At 43.0% G+C, this 15,854-nt stretch overlaps 1 protein-coding gene across 1 annotated transcript; it reads left to right on the top strand.

The window, feature by feature from the left end:
• Positions 1–8,089: 8,089 nt before the first annotated feature.
• Positions 8,090–12,184, top strand: LOC114912551 (ladderlectin-like). The gene is made up of 6 exons (XM_029259880.1): positions 8,090–8,121; positions 8,609–8,715; positions 9,088–9,209; positions 10,210–10,344; positions 11,688–11,796; positions 12,015–12,184. The coding sequence occupies exons 2-6, from the start codon at positions 8,619–8,621 to the stop codon at positions 12,083–12,085; spliced, it is 534 nt and encodes a 177-aa protein (XP_029115713.1). The 5' UTR covers positions 8,090–8,121; positions 8,609–8,618; the 3' UTR covers positions 12,086–12,184.
• Positions 12,185–15,854: the final 3,670 nt, after the last annotated feature.

The raw sequence follows: 15,854 nt of genomic DNA, 5'->3' as shown, positions 1-15,854 counted from the left end.
CAAGCCAGAGCCTAACTCGGCAACGCAGGGCACAAGGCTGGAGGGGGAGGGGATACACCCAGGACGGGACGCCAGTCCATCACAAGCCGATAACAGCTCTGTTATTATTTCTGAGAGACCACGAGAAACAGATGCTTCCACACAGAGTGTCAACTGGATCCGCTATAGCGTCCTGAGCCCGGTGCTGTATTCCTCGTTCACACATGACTGTGTGGCCAGGCACAGCTCCAACACCATCATAAAGTTTGCTGATGATACCATCATTGTGGGTCTGATCACCAACAACGAGGAGACGGCCTACAGAGAGGAGGTGAGGCTCCTGGGAGAGTGGTGCCAGGGCAACAACCTGTCTCTCAATGTCAGTAAAACTAAGGAGCTGGTGACTGACTTCAGGAAACAGGACACGGTTCATGTACCCATCTACATCGGATGGGACATTGTAGAGAGGGTCAACAGTTTCAGATTCCTAGGTGTTACCCTCACTGCCAAACTCACATGGACTGAGCACACAGCATCGACCATCAAAAAGGCCCATCAACACCTCCACTTCCTCAGGTGTCTGAAGAAAGCCCGGATGTCCACTACAGTCCTCACCACTTTCTACAGGTGTGCTGTGGAGTCCGTCCTCACAGGGTGTATTACATCCTGGGGTGGCAGCTGCTCCATACAGGACAAGAAAGCCCTACAGAGGGTGGTCAAAACGGCTCAGGGAATCATCGGCACACAGCTACCAGCGGTCGAGGACACCTACACCATAGGCTGTCTCAGAAAGACGATGCGCATCATGAGAGATCATAGTCGCCCCACACGGGCACTTTTCTATTCCCTGTCATCTGCAAAACGGCTTAGGTCTATTCGAACCCGCACAGCTAGGTACAGGAACAGCTTTTACCCCACTGCTGTAAGAATATACAGCAATCACCAATGTGCCACCTTTCGTAACTAGAGTTGGACTGTTCAAAGCACATTGGTAGATTACACTGTCACTTTAGGCATTCTCATTCTCACATTCTGAGTTCTCTGGCTGTCTACTGGTATTAGTGTTATTATTGTTACCGTTATTTATTGTCATTGCTATTAGCATTACACACTGTCATTGTCATTGTTTTGTTTGTGCAGTATTTCTGTTGTCTTTGTCCATAGTCTGTGGAGAAGCATTCAAGAAGAATTTCATGATACTTGTACACTGTACTTGTACCTATGACAATGAACTTGAACTATAGAAACAACAGCAGGGTAAGAGACTGCTCTAAGTAGATTCACAGAACCAATTGGAATAGGCTTCATTACCAGGCCAAACTCTTCCTCTGTGACATGAAACCCAAAACATGACACAAATTCAGTGTAATTCATAAGAACTCCTTGTGAGGTCAGCAACTGGTCCACCAGAAGGATATTCCTGTTGAACCAACTCCTTAAAAAGATACTCCTACCCTTATACAGGACCTCACCATTGTTCCAAATATAATACCGGTGCGGAGAAAAGTTGTGCTTGTAAATTAATTTCCATGCCAATAGAGCCTGTTTGTGAAAGGCTGACAATTTAACAGGTAACTTCTCCACATTATAACTGCACATCAGAAGGAATGAGAGACCATCAATTTGGTCAAAGACAAATTTCAGAATTAAATTCCAGATGGAGGAATCATTTCTGAGAAATTGCTTCATCCAGTTAATTTTAAGAGTCATATTCAAGGTAGTAAAGTCCAAGAAACGAAGCCCGCCATTCTTATACGAGTCGACAACCACAGACTTCCAGATATAGCGGACTCGGTTTGTCCGCAGAAAATTGAAGAGCATCTGGTCTATTACTTTAGCAGTTTTGCTGGCTAAATGTACTGAAGAGGCAACATACTGTAAGTGAGCCTGGAAATACCTTCTACTTTGGACAGAAGGACCCGCCTTTTTAAAGACAAGTCCCTCTGTAACCAAAGATTGAATTCGTTCATTGTCTTATCAATTGAAGTTCAGAGCAGTTCTGTCCACGGGATCCTTAGTTATCTGAATTCTTAAATAATTTACTTTTTTCTTTAACAGGGATGCCACGAATTGATGTTACACATACTAGCGGGAAGAGCAGTTCTAGCAATGCTCTCTGAATAAACTTCAAACAAAAAGGAAGCAATTAACTCAGGAAAGAGCTTATAAAATTCAGCAGTGATCCTATCATTGCCCAGTGACTTATTTTTAAAGCATTTAATGGCATCCATAATTTCCTCCACAGTAATTGGAAAATCACACATTAGTGTTTCATCCTCACTAAGGCAGTTCAGGGTGCCGAGATATTTAGAAAAGGCTGCCATGGCATGTCATTACTGAACTTGGATTCGTACAGCGCGGAGTAATAGTTCTAACAAAAGCTGGAAATTTCCTCTGGGCTATTGGTAACACTACCTCCAAGGTTCAACTGAAAAGCAGAATTAAGTTTAGCTTGTGACTTCTCAAGCTTGAAGAAATATGCAGACATTTGCTCATTTGCTCCCCATGTCATGATGCTCCAGCCACTTCTATCGAGACCTTATGAAAGGCCCCCCTGCTCTCGCTCTGTACAAGTCATCTCATTTGCTCTGTAGTTCACTTAACCTTAACCTCTCTCTCCCCTCTTCTGAAACTCCCTGGCAGTAAACTGGAAAGGGTAGTGATCTCTGAAAGAATCTCCTCCTCTAAAACGCATCTAGATCTGGCTAGCCAGCTGCCGTATTAATTTTGTCAAAAACTTGTTGCCAACTTCAAACTTTAATAAAAGCTCCAAGCTACAACTAAACATACATAGCATCCCTAGACCCTGGCTTTATTCCAGTAATAAGTGATCAGACTCGCCTTTACCGAGTCATATTTAAGCATGGAGCTGTTCGTCTTCCAGTTAGAAGCCCCTCTCAGTGCTGCAAGATCTTGAAGACGATGCTGCAGCAAAAAGACCGGTACTAATAAAAACAGCTTTGGGGTCAGCAATGGAGCTGTCAAAACATTAACTTAAGTGTAATGCTACTGTCATAGTGATAGTTTCGTTCCACTCGATGACGGACTCAAGTGCAGAGTTCTTCAAAGCGATGTTTATTATAACAGACAGACGTAATCCAAGAAGAGAGAAGTTGGGGACAGGCGAAGGTCGGGCGATCGGCAAACAGGACACACAGAGCACGGCGAGAGTCGCAGTCGGAAGGGGTTACAGGATACACAATCAGGAATGCAAGAGAAGTCGCTGAACAAGGTTCCGCATTGCCGCCACCTCGCTGCCGCCTCGGCGTCCCTTTTTATCTTCTGTTCCATCAGGGAACAGCAGGTGTCGCCGATGCGCTGGTTGAGGGAGACGTAACAGCTATTTTTCTCGAACGCCTCAGAAACGAGCCAGAAGTCTATACGTGACTGTTTGAGCCGTCTCTGTTGTTCCAGGTGTATAGCGTATCATTTACAAACGTTTCCCTCCATATGTCAACAACATTAAATTTTTCCATGAGAAGTTTTAAAGTAGATTTTAAGCACGAAGGTTGACCTAGAGGCCACGTATCCTTAGCCTCATCCAAAACGACATGATTAAACTAGTCTCCTCCTTAACAAATAAGCCTCTGGATACTTGGACAGCCAGTGTATAAGTCTCTCCTCCAATGAATTAAGTAATTGGCCATTTTTAGTTTTAGAGTTAAACCCATAAATGTTAAGCACAATCACAGTAACGCTATAACATCTGATAACTAAACAAATGAAATGGCCGTTAAGATCAGAGTCAGAGTGCAGGACCCAACCTTCGAAATTGTTTTTTGGGCAAGAAACCCCCGCGGAGTGCTCAGACCCGTGGGACAGCCAGATATCCCCACCCCATTGTGATTTCCAAAAATTAACATCACTAGCAATAAAGTGTGTCTCTTGGAAAAAAAAAAACTAAATCAGTTTTAAAGTGCTCGGTAAACAAAACAAGGCTTTACATTATCTCTCAACCCCATGGCATTCAATGACACAACTGAAAAAGACATAAAAATACAAAAATAAAACAAATCAAAATAGGACTTTTAACCTCTATTGAGTTATATATACTCTAGAAAAGGAGAAAAGTAGGTCAATGAAATAAGTTGCACCACAGAACGGTGTCATAATTGTCACCAAAGAGCATCTGTTTTACAGTGCTGTCTCAATACATGTCAACTATTAAACTTGTAGTTCATCCCGATCAGCAGCATAAAGCGGACACCGTAAGTTTCACACGATGCACATAAACAAAACAAGGCCATTTTTGTCCCAGTCCTCACCTCAAAGGGGCTGCTCACATCGGACAATCCGCTCTTTTGAATTTTCACTTGTGTGTTATTGCTTACAGATGCTGTAATGTACAAGTTAGTTGGTCAAGAGTGCCTAAAGACAGACCGAAATAAAATTATACTGTTGTGCATTCTACAAAGAAAATACTACATGCTAATCTCTACAATAAAACATTTTTTACACCTCATGTTAAACGGCCTGGGCCTCATCTGAGGTCTCGGAGGGTCTGAACACTAATGAATTGCCCCACAGGTCAATAATAACAGCAGAAAGCACAATTTCATTATTGATAAGTTATGTATGTATTATATTGTAGTTCATGTGCCGCAGGCAACCCAGTTATGCTCAGTTTTGTGTCCACGTGGCTTAATGTCATTTGTCTCATCTGTCCAACCAGTACATGTTGCCATTATGCAGTGCATATACATATATATAGTATTAGTTTCTTTAATTGCAACTAATGCACTATGCAGATATGGTACTTTGGCTATTCATGCTGCCCCATCTTTACGGTCAGACCCACGTAGAGATGAAGCACAACAGATGAAGCTACGAAAATTAAGGGTGACCGTCATACAGACTAACTTTTGCAGTTCAGCATGGACCTCATAGAAAGACCCAGATGGACAGACCCAGAAAGTGAATCTCACATCGCTATGTTAGAAATGTTAGCCTGAAGCTCCTGTGTGCGATTTGTCACTGCTGACTTATGCACAGACAATTTGTTCAGCACGGTTTATAATATTGCAGAAACCATACGTGAAGTAAAAACTAACTTGTACTCTGATAGACACGAGTCGCCCTACTGAGCGAGCAGCTGTAAACTGTAAAATATGCTTAGAACTTCAGCTGAGCTTGTTGCCATGTGGGCTAAAGGTGTCATTCACAGGTATTATCAGACAAATGTGTTATTGATAAGGAAACCAGAGCGCAAAGGCTGCTGAATGCTGAAACAGATGGGGTAACACCTTTTTAAAACATACTAACTCTGCGAAGTCTAGTAAGTGATACCACGGTGACCTCGCAATCTTGCTGTCAAGGCTGGAGACTCTGATGTTCCACAAAAATGCAGTATCTCAGGTTGTGCTGCAGAGAGTTAAAGTAGCTGCCAACCAAATGCACAGGTGTTACTCCTGCAGAAAAAATAAACAAGAAACTAGTTGGTGAAACTGCTCATGAACTCTTCACGTGAGGTTGTGTATTTGGAGCTGGGATACTGCCTGCAGCGCGTGTGTCTATGCTGTGATGGACTGCCATCGCAGTGTATCCTGCCTCATTTGGCACCTCATTTTTCTGGGATAGGCTCCAGACCTTCCTGACCCTGCGCTGGAAAAGCGGTTATCAAGTGTGTGTGTGTGTGTGTGTGTGTGGAAAAGTTTCTTACTTTTGTCTGGATTGTTTTCTAATATTATGAAGCGCCGTTTCATTTCCATATGACCATATTGAACATGCAGCAGGTGGACAAAATAACAAAAATGCTTAACAGTTTCTTAATATCAAGGGCCTCAGAGGTGGAAATCTTATTGAGTATTAATCTTTTGTGTGTCATGTTAATGCCTTATCTAGGCCTTGTTGCCTTCATTTCAGAAACATAGGAGAACTGAAGTGCTGTCTATGTCAACAAGATGCAAAAGCTGTTTAATGCCTTTATCTCAAGCAAGACAGACTACTGTAATGCCCTGTTATCAGGCTGTCGATTTGAAACTATGTCCAGCCTGCTGTTGGTTCTGAATAATGTACTGCTGCTAGGATTATTGCTTGGATTGACCATTCTTGAATGTAGACAGAGTTTCAGCAGTTCTGAGTGAGAGGGGGAGGTCATTCTACCACATTGGAGCCAGAACCAACAACCTTTGTGCTTTTTCGACCACCAGGTGGGCAGAGGTGGACGAGCGTAACAGTCTGTTAGGGGTGTAACAAGTGAGAAGGTCCTGTAGATACTGGGGAGCAGATCCATCGATGGGTCTGATGGTCCGTTGACTCCTGAGCAAGGCAAGTACTTTACTCAAGGGTAGTACAGCACTCGGTAAGAGTTGAACCAACAACTTTCGGATCCTAAGGCAGCAGCACTAACCAAGAGGCTATCGGCTGCATCCTGGACCCCTTCTAAAACTGATTATAAAATGTGAAAATGATTATAAACTCATCCTGTAAATGGACAAGACAGTGAACAGCCTGTGATTTCAGAGTTTTAGTTTCATAGTTATTTCTTAGCGTTCATTTTCCGTCCTGTACCATAAAGGCATGACATGTTGAAACACTTTTCTAAACAACATAGCGTAACATAAAAGAAACATTGCAACACTGTTGGCCTCACAATCTCACACCTTCCCTTATCGTCAAGAACAGAAACATTACATGTGGTTTATCAGCACAGCCAGTGATATTTGTGTGTTTGTGTGTGAACGAGAGGTGGAGAAAATCTATTTCTATGGAGGACGCTGTGCAATGTTGTGAAGACGCAAGTGTTGCCACCTTAGTTTGCAAAATAATACTTGAAAAGTTACACATTGTATATAATATATATATAATGTTTAGTTACACAGCTGGACATGCAGGGCGACGATGGGTTTCAAACTCTCTTTTCTGAAAACCATAGAGGGGTTGCAGAGAAATACGTTTCTGAACTATGGTGCATGTAGCCTCTTTATGGTACATGTAGTGAATTTGAAAATTGTACTGGTTATATTTCAAAGGAGGCATGACACGCTTTATGGGTTGCTTTGTTGAATAAATATTTTAATGGCGCAGAAGTGATGAATGGAGGAGTTTTCCTGTAATGTTGGACCGTCTGTGTTACCACACACTTTTGGTGTCCATTCTAATCCATTAAGGGAAAAATTCAAAAATCTGTGTTTTTCTCAACACCCCAGCAATACAGACAGCTGATGGTGTAGTGGTCAGGGTTACTGCCTTTGCACCCAAAGGTCCTAAGTTTGCACCCCACCACCAGCTGTAGTACCCTTAAGCAAGGTATTTACCCTCAATTGCTCCAGTAAAGTTGCTTGGCTGTATTAATGGGTGAATAATTGTAGTAGTCTGATGACTGCACCCCCTCCATCTCAACTACAGTTCTATATGGTGTGCCTCAGGGCTCTGTGTCGGGTCCATTACTGTTCTCACTTTATATGTTACCATTGGGTGACATTATTCCCAGTCACAATGGGAGTTTCTATTCATATGCCAATGACACACAGCTATATGTTCCATGACCCATGACATGTGGTGTCTTCAGCTAATTGTTTTACCAGTATTAAACTATGGATGAGTAAAAATGTTTTTATCTCTAAATGCCAGTAAAACAGAGGTACTTGTGGTGGGTGGTGATGCCAAAACTTGACACAGTCACACCAATATTTACCACAAATGGTACTAGTTTCAAGCTTACAAATTGTATCAAGGATTTGGGTGTCCTGTTGGATGGAAAGCTGTCATTTGTATCTCATGTAAATGCTTTGACTAAGTCGTACTTCCTTCAGTTAATAAACAGCTAAATTACAGCGATTCCTACGTAGGCAGGATGCTGACAAATTGGTTCATGCTTTTGATTCAAGCAGCCTGTACGATTGTAATCCTTTATTATCAGGTTGTTCATACCATCACATTTTATTACCTTCCTTTTCATGCTCTCAGTCTGCGGCTCTTGTGCTGCTACATCCTCCACTGCTGGAGGTCAGACAAGTTCTCAGTCTAATTTTTGGCAATTACGCAGGTTCTACCTCTTTGTAATTGGTCAAAGTGCAAACAGGAGGAACCTCCCATTTTCAAGTCTTTCCAGACAAAACCTATATAAAGGTTTACAGGACACTCATATTATGTGATAGAGAGTAAAGAACGACATCATTTCAGTGTCACAGAAAAAATATGGTGAGAATCTATTTCTCTTTACTCCTTTTCTCTACTGTTTTTGTTTTCTGTAACTCACATTGGTACAGCTTCTAAAACTCAGTTCTTAACTGTCTTTCCCATTGTATTTTTTTTAAAAAATAAATTTTCCTATATAACTCCAGCACTGATTCGAGAACTGTAAGTTTTATTAGTCAACAGACTCAGCGGAAGAGAAACATTTTGCGAAAACCAAACATTTCACTCGTTTATTGTGAATGAGGAATTAGCTGAACAAAGGGTGATCATTACAGTTTGATGTTAAATAGCGTTCATGTGAGTATGAAAGTGTCGAACTGTGAAACTGTTCTATTGCAGCAACTCGAAGAGTTTAATGTTCACTGTTTAATGAGGAATGTTAGATGAGAAAGAGCAGGTGGCTTCAACATTCCTTCAGTAAAACCCCACACAGTGAAGGAACTTCTCCTCTGGACTGACCAGTGGGTCCAACTGTTTCCTGTCCCTCCAGGAGCCGCATCATGGGGCCACTGAGCATCTCTGTGTTGCTCTTCACTGCTCTTGTTCTCAGTGGTGGTTTCGCTGCACCCAGAGCTCAGGAACAGCGTGAGAAATCAGGTGACAGATACTTCACTCCTTTTAAATGTGGACAGAGATTCAGCAGTTCTTAGTGACGGGGGAGATCGTTCTACCACGACTGAGCCAGAACTTCTGTCTCCTGATCTGTTCTTTCATCTATCTATCTATCTATCTATCTATCTATCTATCTATCTATCTATATTCTACTCATGCTTAATGAACTATTGCCTGTTTGGTATGCAGACACCTCATCTTATGTCACCCACCCGCTGTAACCCTATGATTTTATGTGCCAGACTGTAGTACCCTAAGAGTTTAGTCCTAGTTCTGGATTGTTTCCCAGGCACTAAATACTAGTTACTAGTCACTAGTGGTTCAGTGTAAAATGATATTAATCCAGTTTAATTGCAGTGATTATTGAGGGATACATGGAAAACACCTCTGCTACACAAGGATGTCCTTCTGGATGGCAAAAGTTTAACTCACGCTGCTTCCACTACATCAGCCAAAAAACATCGTGGGTGCATGCACAGGTAATACTGTTAGAGCACTAAACTCTTCCTCAGCAATTGTTACAGCCTCCTCAGGTTTATTTATACTTTATTATTTGTTACTTGGCCGTGACTTTTATCAAAAGTGAGTCATTGTTTGGGGCACATTATACAAGCAATTGAGAAGAAGTATTTCCATGAGTTCATGGAGAACACAGTCAAGTATAGCTTCGGATGGTGAAACCTGGTAACTTGTATATGTATCTGCACTGGGCACCTTGAATGTTTCTCGCCATATAATTAATTATAACAAAGATGCCTCAGTTGGGAAACCTCTTATGGTGAAAAAATTAAAGATCAATATAGGGGGTGCGGTGGCGCAGTGGGTTGGACCACAGTCCTGCTCTTCGGTGGGTCTGGGGTTCGAATCCCGCTTGGAGTGCCTTGCGAGGGACTGGCGTCCCATCCTGGGTGTGTCCCCTCTGTCCTTTTGCCCTGTGTTGCCGGGTAGGCTCCGGTTCCCCGTGACCCTGTATGGGACAAGCGGTTCTGAAAATGTGTGTGTGTGTGTGTGTGTGTGTATAGAATAATTACTTTGCAGCAAACATCCACTGAATAGTTAATTATGCTCTGTGGTGATCAGTTGTTGTTTCTGTTATTACCTATAGAGGGCAGAAGTGTATGGCAGGTACAGGAAGGATACCTAGGCAGCAAGGAAACGGATTTAGCGGAGATACTAAAAAAGCACATGGTTGTGAAAACCCAGCGTGGACATTAAACGAGGCTACGTGCCAGTTAACAAAATCATTCTCAGTGTGTTTATTGAATAAACACAACATGCTCCTCAGATTTTTAAAGCAACACACTTGGTTTGACAAAATGCTTCCGTTCCTGTTCATTTCAGTGTGTAACATGTCTGTAACTGTTTCATGGCAAATAAACTAAATTCAAATTTAAAAGTTAAGAAAATGAAAAATGCTTAATGATAACACAAAATTGCAGAAATGATTGTCCTTTATAACCTGCAGTGTTTTCTACGCAGATTCATTGTATCCGCTTCAGTGCGTCCCTCGCATCTATACACAGCCTACAGGAATACCGCTTTGTGCAAAATGTCACACGGAGGTTGGGCAACAACTTTCCTTTGGCCTGGATTGGAGGAACAGATGCCCCTCAGGTGAAATGTCTCCCATGGAATAATTTATCATTCTGGTGAATATAATGAGATTTATAGTGCTGTAAACTATTAGTGATATACATTAGTAAACAGACAGGTTATATTATAAAAAAAGATAAAGGTACAAAATAAATTTTCAAGAGGTGACTTAAAAATAAGCGTATCTTCCGTATTTATTTTGTACATTTGCAAACATTTATTACAATTACATTTATTAATTTAGTTCACACTTTTTTCCAGACCAACTAACAAGCTTAAGGTGCAAAGAACTATTTGCAAATTTACACAGATGGATAATTTCACTGGAGCTATTTACAGTAAATAACTTGTGTTAAAGCAGCATCTCTAACCGCTATGCTGCCAGCTGCCCCGGGTACATCAGGGGATACACACACACACATTTTCAGAACCGCTTGTCCCTTACGGGGCCACGGGGAACCGGAGCCTACCCGGCAACACAGGGCGTAAGGCCAGAGGGGGAGGGGACACACCCAGGACGGGACGCCAGTCCGTCGCAAGGCACCCCAAGCGGGACTTGAACCCCAGACCCACTGGACAGCAAGACTGCGGTCCAACCCACTGCGCCACCACACCCCCTACTCAGGGGATACAATTTTAATATATATGAAATTCTTAAAATTTAATTCAAATGTAGTTTTTTAAGTTTATTCACATCTAGCAAGTAGTATAATATAGTATAATAGTGCTGTCAAAAGGCAGCACCTCTAACTCCTACGCAACCAGCTTCCGCTGGCATCATCATCAAAACATTGCTGAATACCATTTTCATATAGATGTAACACTTAAAATCCGATTAATTCAGAATTGATTTTTTAAGTTTATGGTTCTCTAGCGAGTAATATAATAGTGCTGTGAACTGATATGATAACAAATAGCATATTTGTTATATACAATTTTTACAGTTTTCAACAGAAAGTTGTTTTATATTGTGCCTCAAGGTTAAATAAATAATACAGGAAAGACACGATGCAACGTATGTACAAAATGCACCACCTCTCCCTTAATGTGAGTAATGACCTCATGTGTCATACAGTAAATTCTAACCTTTCGTTTCCCTCTCACACTACAAATTACCAGGGGGTGCAGTGGTCTAGTGGTGCAGTGGGTTGGACTGGGTCCTGCTTTCTGGTGGGTCAGGGGTTCAAGTCCCCCTTTGGGTTCCTTGCGATGGACTGGCATCCTGTCTTGGGTGTGTCCCCTCCCCCTCCAGCCCTGCACTCTGTGTTCCCGGGTTAGGCTCCAGCTCCCTGTGACCCTGTATGGGACAAGCGGTTCTGATGCTGTGTGTGCTGACTACAAATTACCCTGTTTTTACAATACAGGAGGGAAAGTGGATCTGGGTTGATGGGACTCCATTTGACTTCACCAAATGGACCCCTGGAGAACCCAATAACCGTGGAGGTGAAAATTGCCTTGAAATGAACTTTGGAGGTAATTTTTATTGCACAGTAATTCTTTTGTGTTTCTCTGACTACATATATGAAATTTATATGTGGTCTCACTGTTATTCTTACTTTGGAAAGAGAAAAATAATATACAAAGCATCCAAAGTCAGACAAGGATTATTTAAAGTATTAAATTTTTACTTATTGTTTCATTTCTGAAAGAAGCTGCCTCCTTATGATTCACTTTGATTTTTCTTTTGACAGATCAAAAATTGTGGAACGATATCTCCTGCAAGAAGTACAATCCATCTGTTTGTGCGAGACAAGCTTCATAACTCCTACCAAAGCAAAGATTTTCTTTCAATATCAATGTACTCAGTGCTTTGCTCAGACTGGGTTAAACATCCCAGTGATGAAAACTGCATAAATCTTCAATAAAGGCTTCAGCTTTGTCAGCATTAAGTTTGGAGTCATTACTATGTAGCTAAATAGTGCAGGGCTTTAAAAAAAAAGTCTTAGTAGTTATTGTGGTACTGTTGTATAGCATAATTAAATATAATGATAAAATGTACAGTAATCTTTCTAAATATCCAACAGTTTATACTAGAGGCAAAATTACACTTCAGGAATTCATTAGACATTACACTAGAAATTCATTACACTTTAGCTAAGAAAGATAAATTTCTTCAATTGTCGCATGCAAACCAACTGTGAATTTTAATAGAAGCTTTTTATATACTGTATATATCTGGGAACTAATCTGTTTTCTGTAGTTTGTGTTGGAAAGTGAAGTTTCACTAAGGGATCAGTAGAAGGAAGTCAAGAACACAGTACAAACAGGTTTACTGTACCTTCCAACCCTCCTCACATGATTTTCTTCAGCAGAAGAGACTTTTGGTTCAGGGTTTTAGCCTGTTAACAGACCTTACCTGCCTCCACGAACTCCTGTACTTCCTCCCAAAGAGAGGGCCACCAGTACCTCTTCTCCAGTAGGGAAAGAGTCGGCTCCCGAGGTGGCCGGCTGCCGGGGCATCATGTACCCAGCGGTACTCCTTGCCTTCGAGGTGTCCACTGGTCCTAGATTTTTCTCCTGGGCCCTCTAGAGATCCTCTGTGAATTGCCACTGCACAGGGGCCATGAAGCAGGACTTTGGCAGGATGGGTTTGAGAGTGGTCGGGGCCTTGTTGTAGAGGCAGCACGGTGGCACAGCACCTGGGTGGTGTACGAGGACATAGGTTCAATCCCTGCTCAGTCTGTGTAGAGTTTGCATGTTCTCCCCGTGTCTGCGTGGGTTTCCTCCAGGTGTTCCTGTTTTCTCCCACAGTCTAAAGACATGCTGTTCAGGTTCCCCCATAGTGTGTGAGTTACAGAGAGAGTGTGTTCCACTGATGTATGGATGACTGACCCATTGTAAGTAGTGTATCTAGCAATGTAAGTCACCTTGCTCGCTTGGCGGTCCTGCGCACAAAAGGCAAAGCTTGGAGGTTCTCGGTTCTGGGTCCGTTGTGGTGGAATGACCTTCCCCTGTCACTCAGAACTGCGGAAACTCTGTCTATGTTCAAAAAGGGCCTGAAAACCCACTTTTTCCAAATCCACTTCGCCCAAGATCTCTTCAGATCATCTGTGGTGTAACTGTTCACGCATCGTAACTCCAGAAGCATCCCCAGATACAACCTTTATTCAGCCATTACTCTGGTATTGTACTGCTCATTTGTGTATCTTATAATATTTAATTTAAAAAAAAGAAGAAAAATTGGTGTCAGTATCGGGATTTGTCTGTGTCTTATGCGCCTACTTGAGCGATGAACCTCGGTGCAGCAAGTGGTAGGGAACAAACTAGGTTTGCTTGAGACTTTTATGTCTGCAGTTATGTCTCCTTCTCTCAATGTAATGCATAAATTGTACTTTTGCTGAGATGTACGTTGCTTTGGACAAAAGCGTCTACTAAGTGAATAAATGTAAATGTAAAAGTAAGGACAGGCAGGGCACACCTTGGACAGGACACCAGTCCATTGCAGGGAAATCCCACAGAGTCACTCACACAGTAAAGGAAATTTACTCACCAGATCACATAAAACACACATCTGCGGACTGTGGGAAGAAACTCCACGTACGCTGATAGGGGTTTGAACCCAAAGTGAACCCAGAGCCCATATAATGTTAGTCACCAGCGCTACCTGCTGTGCAACCATTGCACACTTATTAACTGTAAAGATGAAATACTTTTAATGGTGTAAATAAATGTAAATGTAAATAAAATCTTCAGTTTAGCACAAAATCGATAAGGCTAAGTAACTTTTTCCACTACATTTATTCATTTTAGTGATGCTTTTCTCCAAAGTAACTTACAGTGTTGAGCTACTTACAATTATTTATCCATTTATACAGCTCTGTAACTTTATTTTACTGGAAAAATATAGGATAAGTATGTTGCTCAATGTGGGCTATGGTAGTGCAGCAGGTTTGGTCCATGCCTGCTCCCTGGGAGGTCCAGGATTCAAGTCCTGCTGGGGGTACCTTGTGATAAATCAGTGTCTTATCTTGGGTGTGCCCCCTCCTCCTTACACTGCCAAGTTAGACTCTGGCTTGCTGCAACAGGCAGTTTTAGATAATGTGTGTGATGTTGCACAAGGATACTAACACGGGAGATGACACATGAACCACTGAGCTTGGGATCGAAAGGCAGGAGCTCTAACCACTATACTACCCACTGTACCCTTTCTGAACGAAAACTGAGCTGAACTTCCTTGAAAACATCAGTTTTGTCTCTTTAATGACTTCACCTGTACAGACGCCTTTTGTAGCTTCTCCCTGCGGTGCAGGGATGTGTTTTCGGTCCTCTGACAGCTTCACTGTCTTCACCTGGTTTAATTGAAGGATTAACAGGGATTAACAAATCTGTCAGATTTGACAAACAAATAACCAGTGGCACTGATTCAGTGGAAAGGTCTCAAAACGCTCTACATGTGATATTTATTATTCGGAGACATTCAAAATCAGCAGATTGATTCACCTCAGTCATTTTCAGAATGACAGATTATTTTCATTCCACAGAGGTGCAGTCAGCTGTGAACAAATCAAGAACTAGTAGCACTGAGTCAAGTGGAGAAGTGTCAAAACTTTTGTCCATCATGTTCACTTTATGAATTTTCCATCCATCCATCCATCCATCTTCCTCCGCTTTATCCGGGGCCGGGTCGCGGGGGCAGCAGTCCGAGCAGAGTACTCCAGACTTCCCTCTCCCCGCACACCTCCTCCAGTTCCTCTGGGGGAACCCCAAGGCGTTCCCAGGCCAGCCGGGAGACATAGTCTCTCCAACGTGTCCTGGGTCTGCCCCGAGGCCTCCTCCCAGTGGGACAAGCCCGGAACACCTCCCCAGGGAGGCGTCCAGGAGGCATCCGGAACAGATGCCCGAGCCACCTCAACTGGCTCCTCTCGATGCGGAGGAGCAGCGGCTCTACTCCGAGCTCCTCCCGGGTGACTGAGCTCCTCACCCTAACTAAGGGTGCGCCCAGCCACTCTGCGGAGGAAACTCATTTCTGCCGCTTGTATCCGCGATCTCATTCTTTCGGTCATGATCCAGAGTTCATGACCATAGGTGAGGGTAGGAACGTAGATCGACCGGTAAATTGAGAGCTTCGCCTTACGACTCAGCTCCCTCTTCACCACAACAGACCGGTACAATGACCGCATTACTGCGGACGCCGCACCGATCCGCCTGTCAACCTGCCGCTCCATTTTTCCCTCACTCGTGAACAAGACCCCGAGATACTTAAACTCCTCCACTTGAGGGAGCAACTCCCCCCTAACCCGGAGGGAGCAATCCACCTTTTTCCGACTGAGAACCATGGCCTCGGATTTGGAGGTGCTGATTCTCATCCCCGCCGCTTCGCACTCGGCTGCAAACCTCCCCAGTGCACGCTGCAAGTCTTGATTCGATGAAGCCAACAGGACCACATCGTCCGCAAAAAGCAGAGACGAGATCTCGCGGCCACCAAAGCAGACACCCTCCGTTCCCTGACTGCGCCTAGAAATTCTGTCCATAAAGATAATGAACAGAATCGGTGACAAAGGGCAGCCCTGGCGGAGTCCAACATGCACCGG

The sequence above is a fragment of the Scleropages formosus genome, chromosome 18, assembly GCF_900964775.1.
Source record: "Scleropages formosus chromosome 18, fSclFor1.1, whole genome shotgun sequence".
In the NCBI taxonomy this organism is placed as follows: domain Eukaryota; kingdom Metazoa; phylum Chordata; class Actinopteri; order Osteoglossiformes; family Osteoglossidae; genus Scleropages; species Scleropages formosus.
Note: the sequence above shows the minus strand (reverse complement) of the source record. Positions and strands in the feature narration are given on the sequence as shown.